Source organism: Botryllus schlosseri, chromosome 12 (assembly GCF_051294905.1).
Source record: "Botryllus schlosseri isolate E-star chromosome 12, Bs_hap1, whole genome shotgun sequence".
In the NCBI taxonomy this organism is placed as follows: domain Eukaryota; kingdom Metazoa; phylum Chordata; class Ascidiacea; order Stolidobranchia; family Styelidae; genus Botryllus; species Botryllus schlosseri.
In genome coordinates this window covers 10,343,699-10,363,194 of record NC_137247.1, presented here as the reverse complement: position 1 = coordinate 10,363,194, position 19,496 = coordinate 10,343,699, and the positions used below count along the sequence as shown (strand labels likewise).

Sequence of the window (19,496 nt, the reverse complement as noted above, 5' to 3'; positions counted from 1 at the left end):
TACTTCTAGGCTTTTGCAAGACACCGCTCATGCCAGGGGTCGCCAACTCAAAACGGGTCGCGGGTCGCGCCTCGCGAGCCACTTTTCAAATTTCGTAGAGGACGCGGGCGCATGAATTCAATATCGAAATTAATTAGTCCAGACAGTTGGACAACGACGCTCTCTTGCCACCTACTCAAACCTAATGAATTGATATCTTGGTAAATTTAGGGCACCGGGCTTATCGAACGCCTTGAAATCTTGATTAGGGATTGCACCGCGTGTTGATTGATCAGAGAGAACCAGACATGGCGGTGCCTGTATGGCAATGCTATTCTCAAATCCACATTGTCTTCCTTATTATCGGCGAGAAATGGCTTTGAAGTGACATTGCTATCGTTACAATACCTTCATTGAGTACGATTTATTCGTTGTATATGTGGATAAATGGGCGAATATTGTATCGATTCAGGAATCCGGCCCGCCAAGTACTTAATTTTCCTATATCCGGCCCGCCGACTGGAGAAGTTGCCCGCCCCTGATATACGCAGCATGCATGACAAGAGCGCATTTTCAAAACGAACATGTGTATATTGCAAAAGGGTATGAAGATGATTGGAGACAAATATATCTCACTTTTCCAGCCACAACTTTGTAGATGATAAGAAGCAATGCGCCGCTGTCAATATCCATTTCTCGCATATGAGCGCGCCCCCGCAAACCAGGGAATACGCGCCGTTATTTACTTTATCAATCTGCACCATCCACGGCCACGTCCCTCGCATAGCAGTACTGCCACCTGCCGGATAAAAGTGGGTTAGTTATGATTGTGGCGAAGAATGTACTGTACAGCTGCGGTGCCTACCTACGATCCGAACGTTCGGTTTGTAGAATTGTTTCCCGCATACGATCTTTTCGTCTGCGAAAATTGGATACTATTTGCCAGATATACGATGCGTAAATTCACATTAGGTGAATTATTTTCTATTTATTTATTCCTTCGTTAGTCCCTTCCTTTCGTCGTATGCCAAAACATCATAAGGTAACGACGCGATAGGATTGCTGGAAGTTACACCAACAACTTGCTGTATATGCTTACAGTCGCAATGATCCCGAAAGAGCCGTGTAATTTCCAGAAATGGTCAGTAACGAGGTAGGCCTACCTATACTTTTTCGGAAAACTCACTCATTCACTCACTCAAGTGATTCAAAGTTTTCAGTTTTTAAGCAAAATTATGGCATATGCCAAAAATAACACGGCCTGGATATGGCCGAATGAATGGGAACGTAATTCGGAGTACAACAAGTCGGGTGAGTAACGAGTCAAACTAGACGCCCGCAAGTGAAATTGTGCGACAATTCGAGAATACGAGTGAATCAAGTTGACAATAATAGATTATTATTGGGAAGCACTGGCAGGTGTCGTCTGATGTCAAAGACTACTTCAAGTCGTTTCGACACCTTCCTATCTTTTCATGGTATCGCAATCTTATGATGTATTGATTAGATGAAATGTTAAAATAATAAACTGAGCAGCATGAACTACTTTGACCATCTTTGATAATTGCACAGTGCACTGCACAGCCAACGCGTAAGTGGCGAGATAGCGTAGTGGTATAATTCACAGCTGCAACGCCAATGGGTAGCGGGTTCGAGTCCGACCGAGGTCGGCTCCAGAATTCCTACCTAAGTGTCGGAGGTTTATCTAGGCTCCTCTCCATCTCATCCGCGTAAGCGGTGTCTTACAAAAAGCCTGGGCCGTGCTACAAGTCGGCAAATATAGAATAAAAATGAAGAAATGGGCCTGGTGTAAATGACCATGACCAAAGTAGTCGACAAACACAATGAATACCGCAAACAAATAACAAACCCCACGTGTAAATAAAGACACAGTGGCAATCAATCATTCTTAAATGCAAGTAAAAAGGCGAAAAAGTCACGTAAACCAAGTCAAATCACTGGCATGTGCGTAACGTCACATGACGGGGACCGTCGCGGATATAGCATCGAACAATGTAAGGCTACCTTTTGGACACTCGGAAGGCGCGATGCATTTGTCTTTGTGACGGATCGGTCTGTCGTCTGGACATCCACAGCCAGGCACGCATGAACCGCGAAAGCAAGGACGGTCGTCCTGTGCGTCGCATGTTAGCTCGCATGTTGGCTTGCACTGCCGCCAGACCTGACCCGGGGCGCAATTTTTACTTTCTGTAAAGAAGATGAAATAGATATTACTGATTCGGTCTTTCTTCGTAACTTTTAATAGATATTCGTTAACCAGCAAGCCAAGGAGCTTGAAACTTTTTACAGCTGCAGCCCTGCATGTAGCCTACTTAAAGATTATTCTTCGAGGAGCCGTGATAGTTAACAATTTATTCCGACACCAATCCTAGACTAACACCATTCATACTATTTGCTTATCGGGACTTAATACAACCAAAAACTCCAACAATACAACATGTGCATTTCGTGATAGATAGACAACTGCAAAGTGTGGGCGCCCTGAACTAAGCGTACGCGAAGAGTACAAGCAAGTATACAGCTCAGAAACAATCAAAGATAATGTCGGCCTGGTGTAATATGAACAATTGACCATTGATGTTGAAACACCACGGTTACCATCTTATCAATACAACAACCATCTAGCTATCATTGCCCGCGGAGTTCCATCTATGCCGTTGTAGAGGAACCAAAGCGTAGCTATAATCGAAAAATGTTGGCTCTAATTCTTGTTTGTAATGAGAGGCCTATAATTTGACTATCGAGATTTGGAAAACCTATATTAGACACTTTAGACCGCTGTGCCGGCCCACAGAAACTTACGAAGGGATGCGCAGTCAGCTCGCGGATGGCACGCGCCGTCGAACATAATTTCTCCATTGGGACAGACGCAAGCGCTGTTCTTTATGATGATGGTCGATCCTTCTCGAAATGTCCTTTCCGCGCATTCCTCGGTCGATTCGAACAGATTGTTGCAGGTTCTGAAACATCTGCCCGAAACAAGTCCGAATATCTTACACGGGTCCTCCTCTTCCTCAACCCGCCGCGCTGGAAACCAAACGAATATGAAATTAAAGTATTGGTTCGCAAACATTTTTGTTACGTTCCTCCCTTAGCCCATTTTGGAACTATTTATTGCCCCCATATTACTACGAACAAAAAAGAGTCTGAAATTCTGGAAACCCCCACCATATTACCTACATAGCTTCTTTCTCATTATGCTAAGGTTCTAAGGCTTCTTTCTGATTACTATAAGAAGTGAAAATAGGATCGGGAACCGCACAGCACCCGATCTATAGAAATTACCGGATCTATAGAAATTACCGGCCAAGCCAGTTTAGGGTTTGGCTTTTCAATACCATCACTGGAGTCGAACTCGCAACTGGGCGACTTATAATATACCATATACCAGTGGTCGGGAACCTATGGCTCGCGAGCCATATATGGCTCTTTTGGGTATAAGATATGGCTCTTTGCCAAATATTTATTTTTGTATTCAATTGATCGATATTGCAGCGACTTATTGGTAAATTTTCATCACGGCCAAAATAATTATTATCGTGGCAGTATAGACATGTCTTTGAGAGGTAAAGACAATGTCGTCTTCAGGTTTAGGGGCTCGGACTCCCTCTTTTCAAAATCATCAAATTTAAGTTACCGTCACGCCGGCGGCCAATATCACTCGCGAATTCTATGAACCCGACTCGAAATCTTGAATTGTGCGATACGTTTATTAATCAAAGAGCATAGCAGACACGGCGCCGCCCATTTCAAAACGCAGTTTTCAAATACGCATTGTCTTCCTGATCTACGTCGCGAAATGAACTGTTGTGAATGCGAGAATTACAAACTCGAATTACAAACAACTTCATAGCTATCCACGTTCTTGATCGGTAAGTATAGCTTTGTGTAGTACCGGCGATAAAATATAGGCGTGTGGCGCAACGTAATGTTACCGCCGAATACTTTGAGAAGTCGATAAGTATTTAGATTTTCGTAATAAGTGTGACAGTCACATTCGATTAATATCAGTCATAATATATTCTAAGCTACTTATGAATTGCGTTATCAAGGGTGAGGCTTGGCCCGTCTGTTCTATAGGCCTACCTCTCGTTTCGACCTTTATTTCCGAACAGTAAATACCAGATTTTACAGAGAAAATATGGCGCACACGAGGAATCCCATGTAGTGAGTTCGAATTGGTGCTACCATGACGTCATGAATTTTCAATTGTGACGTAACAGTTGATTGGCATGTATGGCTCTTTGGGAGCTGAGATGGAAAAATTGGGGCCAATATTGCTCTTCGGACAAAAAAGGTTCACGCCCACTACCATATACCAAGTGTCGCCATTACCGTCGATCATCCTTATTCTGTGCAAGCGCAGATCTCTAGCCTATCCTTACAAAAAGTAGTTCAATCGGGCAACACGGGACGCTCCGTTAAAGAGGAAATCAACATTTTAAATTGATATCTAAATTGAGAACGTATCTGTCAACATGGTGTCGTAATATATATCGTTCATGGTTTAGTTTTACACGTCACAATACTGGAAGTGTTGTACGAAAGTCGTGTAAAGGGGCAATGAGTTCATTGGAATAGCAAAGCAACGGCACGATATATCTTCTCGTAAATCCAATGCACAAAATTTCTCCGAATATTACCTGGACAATCCTCTTTCGCTATGCACTTCCCTTTGTGCTTTATGGGCTTGTTTGCTGGACATGCACAACCTGTCTCACACATGGTGTTTATGCATATCGACGATAGTGAATCGCAAGACTGAGTGCACGCTGGCTTACACTGGTACCATATTTCGACACCCGGACAATTCCTCTGCTCTAGAATGGAATAACGGATGATTAGGTCTGCTGGTCACATAAATCAATGGAAGAAGTGTTTCGTTATCAACGTATTCCACTAAAGCAGTGGTTCTCAACAGGGCTTTGGAGCCGGAGCCCCGGAGCCGTGCATTTTAACCGGAGCTTGAGCCGGAGCTGGAGCCAGTTATTTGAGGGGTAGCTCCGGCTCCGACGAATTTCATAAGATGCTATTATATATGCAACAATCATATCTGTTGATTTCACATAATTCAACGGCAGGTCTTCGCGAAATTAAGAATTTTTCCTCTTTGGCGCTACCTTTTCCGACCAACCATGTTCCTGGGGATTTAACAGCAGAGCAGTCATATGTTCAATGTTCAATTTTCATACATGAGTGCCGAACCTCGCGGTATGCGAAATATGCCTGTGAATATTGTGGGTATTCGGCATACCCGCAATTTCATCATCAGCATAACCTTGTTCGCCAATTGTACGGTTCGAAAATATTGATCACTATGTATTACACGAAATGGGAGAGAGGATAAAAACGTAATTTCGTTGCACATCTCGATATGACGAGCACGAGCAGAGAAATTCCATCTCATCGTTGCTATGAATCGGATGAGCAAATACTCGTTCTTTCGTGTTAGTTCTTTAATCGGGCCGCGAAATTGGACAGTGTTATTGGGTATGCAATCATGCATGCTAATTGGAATTCATTACTGCGCATGATCGTCATTCACTCCAGTAAGGATTTTCGAGCGTAAATAGGGGATGGCGGGAGAGTAGCCCAAAACGCCGTTACACTCAGCAAACAATAGTCGCGCGGTGCGAGCTACTCAATACGATGTCAGGAGTCACGACCCCATGGTATTTTATGTTGGAGACAAATTACCGATTTGATACGCGATTTCCAATTTGTAATCATCTGTTTCGTTCATTCTTGATATCTGCTTGATACTCTAGTATTCCCGGATTATCGCGCACTGTGACTTGTAAATGTGCAATGTGGATACTGCATAGTTTAATTCGTTATGGGCGTGGCACAGTGTTTAATTCTATTATTCGATTCGTTTCAACGGGGAAATATTATATTCCGATTAACTTGATCGACACCGGATGGACTGGTAACGAGTGCACCAATATCGAACGTCAAACCATTGGCCATTTGGTACAAATCGAATTTCTATTGATAACGCTCATATTGCTCTTACTACAGTTACAGTGGAATAATAATCGCACGTTTAAAGATTGAATTGAGCTGTATGGCTCAATGTTAACGAGTACAGTGCCAGTATTAAAACGCCGCATCAGAATTTTAATGCTGCACACTACACAGCAATGGCACGGAGTAAAGTGCGTTCTATTGCAACTATGATGTTATCGACAATTGACAAGTATTCAATATGACATCACAAGCTGGCACGGCGGCACCCATGTCTTCGTTGCTGCATCCGATGTTACTGACGGCTGACAGACTCTAGGTTACTATAGATAACTAACCTACGGGTAAATTAGTAATCTATATAGACCAGGGGTAGCCAACCTTTTCTGCAAATGGGCCACATGAAATTGATGAACGAGTGCGCTGCCCACTATAGCCTCGCCAGGCGCCTAAAATTTTCAAAGTTAATATTATTATTACTTGGGTATATTGCGGGTGGACTGTATACCACCCGCTAGGCTCAGTTTGCAAGGACAGGACTATTCGGCATCTGGACATATCGATATCGAAGATTTCCGCTAATATACGACAATCATTTTGCGCGTACATTTCATCGTCGACGATCTTTCTGCGAGCGCAAACGCGAAAAGATTTTCTCTCGTAATTGCGAATACAGTTAGACTCAATCGGCTCAAATCAGGCGTTTTTTTTTCATTTTTAGGTGGGGTTAGGCTACAAAGCAAGAAATCGTGTGACAATTAAACACACGAAGCGTGAAGAAAAACTTTACTACTTTTTTAGTTTATTGTAATGTACGACGATTTACTAAAATGTGACTGGACCCTGGATATGCCAATGCGTCGGAACTGATATTATAGTCATCAACATCCCAAGTGTCGCGGCCAGACTAATCATATTTTTGGTTGGCCTTGCAAGTTCACAATCTGAGCAATTTAATTTCGATAAACAGAATTTCGATAATATAATGGGAAATTAGCTCGCGGGCTACTCAAAACCTTCTCGCGAGCCACACATGGCCTGCAGGCCGCGGTGCCCACCCCGTGATATAGACAGCCACCTTCGATATTTTTCAGAGCCGGAGCAGTGGTAATAATGTGGCTCCGGAGCTGGAGCCGGAGCTAATGTATGATAGAAGAAAGCTCCGGAGCTGGAGCAATGCAAATTTACGGCTGCTCCAAAGCCCTCTCAACCATTTTGACATCTTGGCACCCTAGAACTTCGAGTGACGTGAGTGCAACTTATGAGAACCTAATGAATAACAAAAGTCATCAACCTACGTCAAATCACTGCATGTGCACTGTGCAGCTCTACATTATGATGATGCTGACTTAAATGAAAGGTCAACACCTCTCGGCTAAGCATCAATATCACGGTCTCCTTGCGGATGATGACCTTTTTCAATACCCATCTACTCATAATATGGATGTCCTTAATCCTTAACAGCAACCTTGTTTACCTCATTTTCTTGCGGCACCCTGAACAGTTCAATTGGCACCACGATTGAGAACCACTGCACTTCGACAAAAACGCAAAATATATTCGTTGATGGATGAATGCAGAAATAATTATGTCTTACAGTTAGCGTACATTACGGAGTCTAATCAACAGATTGAATGCTTACTTCTATGCAGGATCAGCATTGACACTTTTCATGATAAATCGGAGAAGATTTCAAGTATCCTGATGTTATAAATAGACTAGAGACAAAATTAATTGTGGTAGTCGTATATTGAAAAAAAATCAGAAGATAGCCGCAAGCTGGCGCTATCGTAACACAAGAGGAACATTCAGAAACTACCAGGAATTTGGACTTGACTCATATTCATAAAATCAGAGGTACTATCATTTTCATCCGCTCAAGACGCACAATGAACAAATCGGAGGTCTCGAAACGACCAAGAAGTAAGTACGTTCGATCGATCTAACATCCACCTCGCCCCACTGGCATTACCACATTAAGCCGGATTTGAAGATTTTGGCAGGATTCAAAGCTGATTTGATTCATAAATTTGCCGGACTTTATTGCGGTTTAGAATTGATCGTGAAATTTTATTGATCTTGAATATTCATGCGAATTGTGACTAGCATGAGCGATCTTCCATCACAACCGAACTTGCGATAAAAATCCACTCTGCTGCTATATGCTGCATGTTCACTGCTCAGTGGTCAATTTAGTTTGAGTGAGGTGGATAAGGTATGTGATGTGCCGATAAGTATATAAATTACTACTAGGTAGTACTTGACGCCAGTGAAAATCAAAACGCATACCCTTTTTTGGACATGCTTCCTGGACGACGCATTGCAAGTTGTGCCAAATTGGATATTCCATCGGACACTCGCACCCTGGTCGGCATGTATTGTCCATAGATCCGGGAGAGCTCAACGCAAATTTTGCGATGCAATCTCTTTCGCTCTCCAGGTAGTTATTGCATGTCCTCGTACAGCGTGGACATTGGCTCCACTTCAAAAGTCCGGGACATTGCGGAGGTGCTGCTGTTGTTGGTGCAGTATCGGTCAGAGGTTCTGCAGAAGTCAATGAGATAGAATTAGAATTGACTGACTTAAAATCTACTCAAGTAAGTAAGTAGTTTTGAAAACAGTTTTAATTCGTTAGCATGGACTGTCAAAAGCTGCGAATTGAGCTATGCGGCAGGTACAGAGAGCTTGATTCGTATTGATCCATCCTAGGAGGTATCAATTTTCGACAGAATAAGCATTGTTTCGCATCATGGGATGCAAATTATAGTATTGATATGAAAATGCGATACTAACCCTTTGTGTTACTAAAAGACTCCGTTTTTAGATAATATCATGGCATAGCGTCCTATCCCATATTATAAGACCCCAAGTTTAGGCGAAGAGTAATACGTAGAAGTTGTTCATCACTTTGTGCGATTGGTATTCGTTAATAACAAACATTGAGGATCGTAAAAGTTTTATTTGGTGTAGCTTTATTTTCGGGAAATAGAGGCATTACTACACTTGCTTTTATGCTTCAACAATCAACATGTATGTTCTGCAGACAAAAGAGCTGAAAGTATTTAGAACTCAAAGTATGATACTCGCAATTGAAAGTTAAATACAAATACCACTTCTAAAAAGCGGAAAATATATTTCATGTCTTTAGTCCATAAAGCTTCGAAGGTGATTTGCTAAAACAGGTGCAACGTTAAAAAAAGCTGGATTTTCCAAATTAGCAAGACACGTAATGGGCTGCTAGATTACGATATGATAAGTAATTGCTAGATTGCGAAACGGTAGTTTCAAACGTTATGGTGGGTCATATTTACTGTGATGAAATATTTGATATGGGCGACAATGCGGTGTGAGAGGAACCAAGCAATCCGGTACCTAAATTATATTCACTGATACTTTCGTGAAAACATATTTGTCACTCCATCACTACTATACGCGAGGCGCAACAAAATTTCTGGGCTTTACTTGACTTTTATGAATATTAAATGTTGGTACTCCATGAAAACAGCCCCGAAATTCCTCAGGTTATCGTCCGTATTGGGGGATTAAACTACTTCTACTTGACAAACTAGAAATAGCGAAAAGTAAGTAAGTAGATCACAAATACTACGAAGTAGAGAAAATCAGATCTACTTGAGTAAGTACCAGAAGTAGATGAAAACTACTTGAGTACTTCCAAAAAGTAGAAGTACATCGTTACTGACCACCTCTGGTTATAATAGCCATATTCTCAACTAATAATAGTAGGCCTACCCGTAACGATGCATTGAAGAGTATAATCAATTGTTTTCACTGCGCGTCAATGTTGTTGTTGACGTGGTTGTTTCGGGTATAGAGCATATTGTCGTAGCCGGGGGTAGCACATTGGGTTGGGGATAAAATGAACAATATGAACATTCGTGGATCCGCTATCAATTGTAGCGTATTGATTATACATGACACTACGATGAAGGTGTCTAATTCAACAATATTTGCTCGATGGGTTATGATTCTAGATATATAGTAGGAATATCACACCTGTGGCCTGTTCTGTAGTAGTAGAAGTTGTGGTCGGAACCGCAGTCGTGGTTCTTACGGTTGTACTGGTGGTTGTAGTGCTGGTCGTGGATGATGCTGTGGTGTCGGTGGTAGTGATTACCTCGCGGCGGGGATCCGATCCATGAATTATGTTAAAGACGAGTCGGAAGCCTCGTCCAGAATACATATAATCGGACCTAAAGCTGACGGTGGCCCTCCGTCCTTTCGTTACAAATATCGGGAAGTTGACGATCTTTCCGCACGCGTCATTAGTGGAAAAAACGCCACTGCCCGATAAGGTTAAAGCGTCGTTGCATCGCCTCTTACACACCGTATCTTGCGCCGTCCAATCCCACACGCATCCAAATCTCCTTTAAACGAACAATTGACATAATTCAATTGACTGTATATTGGTTTTAAGCGGTGCACAAACAATAATTTGATTTCATAGAATAGTATTATCCATAAACGAGGTAAAATTTACGATAATTGACCTAAATTGACAATAGTAATAACAAAATGTTCTGCCAATTCAGTAGGCCTATAGATAGAAGCTAGTTCGTCGTGAAAGTCGAATCCCCGTACATAACCATGTTTCAAATTTCTCGTTGGTTGGGTCATTCTTGTTTCGCCCTTTGGAAGCGACGTGTTACAATCAAAATAGATTGTCAAAGCTTTTGCTTGAATACACCCCCAAAAGTTTCAGCGCCACCCGCGAGATGAGCGCACAAACAAGAGACTAATAAAAACTAGGCGGTAAAAAACGTTTGAGCTGGTGGAAATTTCCATTATATATTCAAATCAATAAATTATATAGCAAGTAACTTCTGGAGCGCGTACATAGATATAAATCGTTCGCTATGTGACGTAGGCCTTGTAGAAACTTTCAGTCCAATCTCATATACACCAGCCCATATAATTATATCTTACTCGTTGTTTGATACATAAACCCATATAAATATATCTTACTCTATCCTAGTTTCGTGTCGATTTCTAGCTTTCCCATCATAGTTATCAATTAACCTATTATAATATTTCAAGTCACTTTAACCGCCGATAAAGGAAACGCGTTAACGCATATAATTAACTAGAGGTATACGCTATCACGTTTAAAACGGCACTTTCTATAATATGTTAACCATGTTGGACATCGAATATTTTTCGATTTGGTACTCCAAATCTACTAGCAACAGGGGTATCTCACTCTAACTTTAAAGGCAGAATACTTTGAATTTCTTCCAAGTAATTACAACCGTTAACAGGGTTGTTGTAGTTTTCTGTTATACTTTTGATTTTCGCAGTTACACATACCGATTTTGTTAGATGTTTCTTTATTACATTACCGTTAAATACATGGTCTTCTCTAATTAGTCAGACCTTAAATCTTAAAGCCATGCAACATATTTTGTGTATGGTAGATCCGAGTGATTCACAGAAGGCGTGAGTTGCTGTGCTCCCAAGGCTACGCCATACTTATGACTAACCAGCAGTACTTTCGGTGGGATGCCTTGTCCATTGCCACGCATATATCATTCACCATTACATGTTTCGCTATTTTATTCAATCTTATGACTTTGTGGAGATAATCAATCTGTATGACTGACTTATGGGCATTTTCCACTAGGTCGATGGTCTTCATTGTGATTTCTTGGCTGCCAACTTATAATGTGGCCCACTGTCGCTCTCTAGGCTTTTGCACGACACCGCTTTACGCGGATCGAATGGCGATGAGGGGCCTATAGAGAAACCTGCTAGACTTAGCAAGGGATACTGGAATCGATATAATAATTATAACTATATCAATCTTTGAATGAAATGATCTGACGCTATCTCATCGTCACATGTTCGTCAAGAGATAATGACGTTATCCTATCGTTATTCCCATCACCTAGTATATTCGGTCCGAAGAAGACTAGTACAAACTACAAATACCATTTCAAAAGATCAGGATTTCAAGTTTGAAATGGGAAGGGTTCCGACACCCCAAAATTTACCCTTGGTTATGTCACTGTTAGTAGTGATGACTCTGAGCAAACAGTGGTTTTAAGAACATTACACAACAGAATACCGGTTGCACGATTCACGCCAAATGACGAACTCGCATTCTAGTTGTTCAACAATAATTTTGGTAATCCACAACTAGAACTACAACTGGAACATTAGCTGGCCGTCAACGATAACTATATTGTTAGTTTGCACAAGTCTTAATCCAGGGCGGGCAATTTTTTTTCGCCAAAAGGCCACATGAGATTTACGTACCATTGCGCGGGCCACTTGATGTTTATCACCATTTTTTAGTCGTCCGATAAGAGCGGACCGTATTAGGTAAACAGTGGAAACAAGACTTTTATTGCCTAAATCGATAACAATTGTGTAATGAAAAGTCAGTATGTACAGCACTCAGGTCCCAACCGCGCGAAGCGCGAAAATTTTCAAGAGTTAATGAACGTATTCGGTCAATAATAATGTCCGTTGCATTAATTGGGGGTTCACACTGTATACCGCTGGGCTCATTTGGCAAGGACCGAATTAATCGGTGTTTGGACATAAATTAATATCGAATATTTCGGAGAATATGCGTCTAACATTTTGGGCAAAGGTTTTATCACCGAAGATCTTTCCGTCATTGCAGCCTACAACATGTTGTACGACACGTTCCGTCATAATTGCAAATGTTGTCAGACTCAATTCTGTAACTTGGGCGTATTTTTATATTTTAATCTTTAGGAGGGGAACCAATACTAAAAGCAAGAAATCGAGAGACAATATATCGCGAGAAGTGCTAAGAAAAACATCAAGTCAAATTAATCGGCAACGAAATATTCTACTTTTTGGTCATGTACGAAGATCTAAGGAAAATGTGGCTGCCCCCTATTTACCCCAATGCGTCGGAACTGATATTTTAGTCATCAACATCCTACATTCTGCGGTCAGGCTGATCAAATTTTTGGTTGGCTTTGTCAGTTCACTATAATTTACCTGGCTTATTTCTTGTTTTGTGTTATAACTAATTTCGAGAATTACGCCGCGGGCCACGGGTTGGCCTCCCCTGTATCAGACCGGTTTGAGCCCAAACCGAAAAGTTGGTGTTTGAGCCTGATTTAAGCACTAAGTACAATTTTTATATTGATTAGTCGAGTGGCCTTTCAGTATGATACGAGGTCGTCATAATTTTTAAGTCGAACCCAAACCTGGAAAGCTGGACCCGATTCCCATCGCTGCTTCCTGTAAAGCAGTGGTTCTCAACCTGGGGGGCGCGAAAGCATCTGAAGAGGGGCGCGAAGAAGCGGTAAACTGAAAAAAATTTCACACTCCGCGCGATTTACCTTCAATTCACGCGTGTTTCTCTGTATATACACCGAATTTCATATTTTTTAATTCTCTCATCAACAATTATAACCGTCCATGCCGTCAAAAATTCTGTTGGGGTTGCTAGCATCCCGGTTGGATTTTGTGATATGACGATAAGGGAGACGCGAAACTTTTCATTATCATAAAGGGGGGCGTGTCTAAAAAAGGTTGACAACCACTACTATAGAGTATAAAGGAATGTGATTCAACGCAATTACGCCTGCGAAGCCACAATATAACATCTTCGTCTTTTTATTGCTGTGTCTGTCTTTTGTTTGTTTTGACTATATATAGTGTCCCGGACGCACTCCGCTTATTATATTCTTACTCTTCATCCTGTAAATGGAAATTAATCACGTGGATGCTGACTGTGGAGTTCCGTGGTCCGAGAATTGTCCATTGGCAGTTTTGATTCGGAGGATATTTATCTGGAAATCCATCGCTAGAAATTACTCCATGACGTTTCGTCAAACGTTGCATTCGACCTTGACAGTCTGTTAATGCTGTAAGAATACGAATGCGTGAACATCTCGTCATGGAATTATGTGTTATATATGCATGTATACGTAAACAGCCATCGCATAACTGGGCGAACGCTTTCTCTGTTATCCGGTAACAGAAGTGTTCATAGTCTCAAAATGACTGCACTGCGCATTTGTACCGGCGTACTCACGGCACTCTCATGATTTCCATGCATGCATGTACTCTACGAGGCGGGTATACACTGAAGATGTGAAAATTAATTACCGTTGATCCTAATGTGAATTTTTTATTAGGAATCTACTGATAATGCTCTCTCGGAATGAATGATCGTACCAATGAAATTCAGTAATTTGGTATCATCTGCATCCGAAAAATTTGAATGCTAAAAATCTTCTGGTTATCAATAGATTTTATGGACACAGATATCGTAGTGGTAGAGTTTTTCGGGGTTGGCCGCATGAAAGCAAAATTTGTGTCTAGATTCAGGTTTTGCAAATCAATTTGGCACTTATTGCGGACCTTCATAGAAAGCGAGGTCAGGCCATATGTACAGTCGGTCCGCGTCTAACTTTAATCCGACGATAGCGCTTAATTTCACATCGAAGCACAAACCCGTGAATTAACCTAAAGTACTTTAAAATCTATGACATTTGGACCGAAATACTGCGTAAAGAGATCGCGTAATCGTACTGCCTCGCATTCGCATGCTTAGCACATTTTAGTCAATTAAAATCAGATTGTACGAGATTGGTTCGGTAATGTGTCTTACTGTAACAGTCGTCGCACGGTTCGTTGGGACTGTAACATCTCCCATCGTCCATTACGTCACCTTCACAGCAATCATAGTATTGCACAGGGCATTCATATTTTTCCACCCTGAATGTCAAGGCATAGTGTCAGTCATTCGGTTAATTTCGGTATCGGTTCCTCGGGACAACACGGATTGCGTTATCACCGTCGATTGCGGGACATACGAAAAATGAAAGCGCCGATGGCGGTGTACTTTCGATAGCGCTACGCACTCGTTTGCTACGGAAGAGAAGGTGACTTTCTACAATTCAATATGATTCATGATGTTTTTCAAATTAGATACGATGGTAAGGTCCCATCATAGGGTATGCAAAACATCTTAAATTCAGTTTCTGGACTACATCATTATTCGAGCATCTATTATAAATTCTCCAATTCTCCCTGTCATGGAAGACTCTGAATCTGCATTCAGGATATGCCGGAATTTGTTATGAGGCAAACTAAGTAGGCTATATATGTTTTCCAAAGTCTCGCTTATCGAACAGCTTTAATGTCGTGGTTATTATATCATTGTGGATTTTCGAGATACACAATGTTGGAAAGACAGTCGGTAGCGAGCACATGGCGATACACGGTGTCGAATGAGCTCAATGACTGGTGACATTTAAATGAACATCTCATTTTACCTGTGCAATGATAACTGATAATAATATCACACAATTTGGGTATTTTAAATTATCAAACGAATATTCTGTTGCGGATATATACATTCTAATGACAGCGCTCGAGATCACCAGACATTGATCTGACACCCATACAAGCAGCTCTAGATTATAGCAACGTCTAGGGCTCAAGACTACCGGGCCATAATCTGATATCTCGACATCGTTTTCGGACACATGCCACAGCATTTTCAGCGTTTGCCTTTCATGTTATCTTCCGTTACTTCTCATTCAGTGTGCAACTGTGCATGTCTCTTATTTACACGTTCTAGCTAGGCCAAGGTGGGTGTCTCATCATTGAAAGACTACTCCAAGCCGTTTCGACACCTTCCTTCTTTTCATTGTATCGCAATCTTGTAGTGTTTTCAAATGATGACAATTGAAGTAAAGCGAACCAGAACCTAATACGCAATTCCTACACGCTTAATATATACTCGATTTCGTTGAGGCGCATTGCAACTTTGTTGGAACTTTCGTGAGGGAAATTTCTTGCTGAAAGATTTCTGTCTCACGCATAATTTGTTATTGGTGCAAACTTCACGTCTTTGAAATCGTAAAACTGTCGGTAGCATGTCTCAACAGCGAATCCGCAGTGATTAAATATAATCACGTGGACTAACAGGCACGCGCGACGCGCGTAGATAAATCGCTCACAAGAATCAATGAAAATATACGGCACTGTGAATTTGCGGTGTTGGTGAAGTCACGTGTCACTTTCCAAGTATTTACGATTTCGTATATAGCTAGCTATACTATGCTAGAATATAGGATTGGGAATCTCTTGGCTATGACGTGTGAAGGTATGGCATATGATAGGGTTACCATATACGTCCTCTTTTAAGAGGATTTGTCCTCTTTTTTGACTTTTTTGAAAGTGTCATCGGAGGACGCCCTTTTGTCCTCTTTTTTGAGAATTTTGGTCAAATTGGCGGCGAAATTCGACTGAGATGCCGTAAATCAGGACCGAAGTAACGCTCCGGCGGGTGTATTTCGGGAGCTGAGCCGAAAAGTTGACCTTTCTTTTAGTCAACCAACCACGATATGGGAAAAATTTACCATTTTTTTCAGGATTTTCCTCCGGTTTTGCAAGTTTGAAAATTTTGAAAAATTGTCCTCTTTTTTTATTGCCAAAATATGGTAGCCCTAGCATATGAGCCTGATATGATAGGCGTGAAACCATCGCCGCGCATACGAATCGAGTATAATACATAGGGCGAAAGGCCTATCAGGCGGAATGTAGCCGGAATTACTTTTTGCTGAACATTGTTATGCTCGGGTACATGTTATACGAGTTAGATCACCATTACAGCCTGCGTAAAACAAAGACTACATTTTACGATTAAAGTGAGGCAATCAATTTTATAGAGTTTATTCTGAATAACGCAGAAAAACCTGCTTCCTATTACTCACTGAAAGCACCCGGTGAATCCAAAACCGCAAGGAACATTCCTCTCGCAGGTCGAGGGGTAGGTATAGACACATTTCGAAGTGGCCCTCTTACTGAAAAAAATGTCCCACTTTTACGTGCGAAAATATCACATATAGAGATTGAAATTTGTTCCGGTAGCATGCCATATGAAACTTGGGTGATGACAATGAAAGATAACGCAACAACGCTACATGCGTCATTTCAGAACTTGATATCCTTTACCTAAAGGATAAGGTCGACAACACATGTATACAAAGGTAGCCTACATAAGAAAATTTGCATGACTTTACTCATAATCTGTAGTTGACGCTTGACTTGAAAAGTATGTGACGAAATGCACCAGACGGATATTTAACACTGCTGTCATGCACCGCCAATTCGGAAATGTTTAATCATACATAATGACGAGCTCGTGGGCTCACAATTCAGTAATGACTATTCTATCGAATATCAGGGATATACCGCCTATAATCTCCGATAATTTTATATTGAATACGGATCGACGAGCATTGTGTCTACGTTCTAGAGGCGAAATTCATGTAAGCGTTACGTAATAAAAACTCACCGGTATTTACATTACAAGAACCCTATCACCATATGGCACATCGATTGTGTACATAGCAGGAGCCGGCAACTTCTCCAGTTGGCGGGCCTGATATGGAAAAATGAAGTACTGGGCCGGCCGGATTGTGGAATCGATTTCGATACATTTCTCGTGTGTTTATATATATGCCTACAAAGAATAAAACATATTTAATGTAAACTTCAGACTAACGCATGGAGACCAAAAACAGTATTTAATGAAACGGTAGTGAAGATATTAGCGTGATGTACTTCAATAGCCGTTGAAGTCAACGAGAAAATTGTGATCGATCAAAGTTATTTGGACTATTGCTGCGTGTCGGACGCCGAAATCCTACACTGCCTGTCCCTGGTATAGGAACAAATCGGCTCGTACTAGCAGTACCTTCTTGATGCGCGATATGTTTGCATAACTTTTTCAACGTAACCGGAATAAAAATAAAGCAATCTTAATGTTGTGACCGAAAGCCTTTTGCCACCACCCTTTGAGTCGTTGGGAAGCGCTTCTCAATAAAAAAAAAGTCCTACTTGCGTCCCACTCTTCCAGTGAGTCCAGCTTGGGCGGTCTGAATGACGTAGGAGGTGTAAAATAGCATCAATAATCCGTCCCAATATTGCCAGTTCATTGCGCAAGTATTGTCAACTTCACGGAATGATCACAGTGATCTCGGATGACGGTGCAGAAAGCTGTGTCGTTTTGACAGGCACCGAAAACTACGCCTCAGCAAAAGTCGAGGTTGACGTGCTCGGAATTTATCGAATTTCCTGTGGCGTTACAATTTTCCTGTCTAAAAATAAGCGAGGTTCGTGAGTTTAATGACTACTGTTACCGAGCTTGTGGTTATGATAACTGTTTTCAATTTGATTGGCATCATAGCGGCATTACTATAAAATTTGCGTTCGAGCCGTACGTCCGCCCCGCACCTTAGTGAAGCAATTCATCCAGATTTTTTAGTGTGAATTGGCGTTTTAAGATGTATGTTTACGCTCGAAGAAACTAAACATACTCATAAACAGCGGTGACGCAACTCAGCTAAAATACTTCTAATGAGATTCTTTCGAGTGATTATCTTGGTTTATATCTCTCTGATTCGGATTATATAAAATCATGTTCGACAACTGATGGTATTACCATCATGCCCATGAAAACAATTTATACTGCTATGTAAACAATGAATTGGTGGCTTCTGACCGATAGACAGACATAGAGGACGGACATTGAAATGATGCCGCTGATGCTTTTGTGTACCCGGATATTTCACAATTTTGGGTAGCACCACATACAGATAGAGAAAATACACGAGTTATAAAGATATATTGGTAATACATTTTAGGGGAATCAAGAAAAAAGTTATCTGGAAAAAGGCCAATTTTGAACATCCCCAGAAGTGTTTGACTGCTAGAGTGGTCGTGAGGGTGTGCATGCCATGGTTAACTTGCACTTATCCGAGTCGTAGCGGGTATCCTTAAATATATCCCACATGAATAGATAAAATCGGGAAACGCTGATAAACGAACAGACCACTGTGCATTTAACAGACATCAAAAGTATATACCAAATATCTGCGCATATACTTTAAATAATCGCTGCTGCCATGATTGAAATGTTTATTATTATAAACACCCAAAATTGCCGAACGACTGATGCGCATCTCGTCGTAGTCTTATGTGAAACACGTAGCAGTCAAAGTACAAATTTTCGATTTCCATATCTAGCAGCGCACTGTTTTAGTAGGCCTACTTGATGTTGATACAAAACAGTTTCGACGAAATGAGAAAATTGCCGGTTCGTACACACATTGTAGGACGTACTTTAGTGGATGACATCAGAAAAAAACATCTAATGATCGACTGGCTGTTACAACAGTAATTGTTGTTGATGGTGGTGGTATTGTATAGTGATGTCTCGGTGCATTCGAAAATTAATAATCACGGGTTTATGCTAGAAGTAACGCATTGTCGAAGCATTTTAGTCCCCGCATCAAGCATTTTTCTGTTTCTCCTTGATCACACCTGCTTGACCAGTGATAGCCATTTGAATGTTTGTAAATGTATGGAATTACTTGAAAGCTACTATTTCCGTCCGCAATGTCTTATAATCTAATCTTTCTTTTGACCTGGCGATCTGTAGTTACAATCGACATCTACCATTTTATGTTCCAAAAACTGTGCAATTTACTGGACTGAATGAATATGTT

The 19,496-nt window shown here is 41.2% G+C and overlaps 2 protein-coding genes across 2 annotated transcripts in view; both read right to left on the bottom strand.

The window, feature by feature from the left end:
• Positions 1-2,420, bottom strand: part of LOC145451505 (uncharacterized) — a 125,524-nt gene extending 123,104 nt beyond the window's left edge. Inside the window, exon 1 of the mRNA XM_080329719.1 lies at positions 2,407-2,420. The gene's annotated coding sequence lies outside the window, so the exon portion shown is untranslated. The remainder of the gene's footprint in view (positions 1-2,406) is intronic.
• LOC145451504 (uncharacterized) overlaps positions 1-18,125 on the bottom strand; it is a 34,372-nt gene extending 16,247 nt beyond the window's left edge. The window contains exons 1-11 of the mRNA XM_080329718.1: positions 17,827-18,125; positions 16,698-16,787; positions 14,585-14,691; positions 13,661-13,835; positions 9,982-10,352; positions 8,257-8,511; positions 4,644-4,820; positions 2,803-3,027; positions 2,005-2,187; positions 845-898; positions 616-778 (exon numbers count right to left, since the gene is read on the bottom strand). Coding sequence (XP_080185844.1) covers positions 616-778; positions 845-898; positions 2,005-2,187; positions 2,803-3,027; positions 4,644-4,820; positions 8,257-8,511; positions 9,982-10,352; positions 13,661-13,835; positions 14,585-14,691; positions 16,698-16,787; positions 17,827-17,924 — 1,898 coding nt within the window. The 5' untranslated portion in view covers positions 17,925-18,125. The remainder of the gene's footprint in view (positions 1-615; positions 779-844; positions 899-2,004; positions 2,188-2,802; positions 3,028-4,643; positions 4,821-8,256; positions 8,512-9,981; positions 10,353-13,660; positions 13,836-14,584; positions 14,692-16,697; positions 16,788-17,826) is intronic.
• Between the last annotated feature and the right edge of the window lie 1,371 nt (positions 18,126-19,496).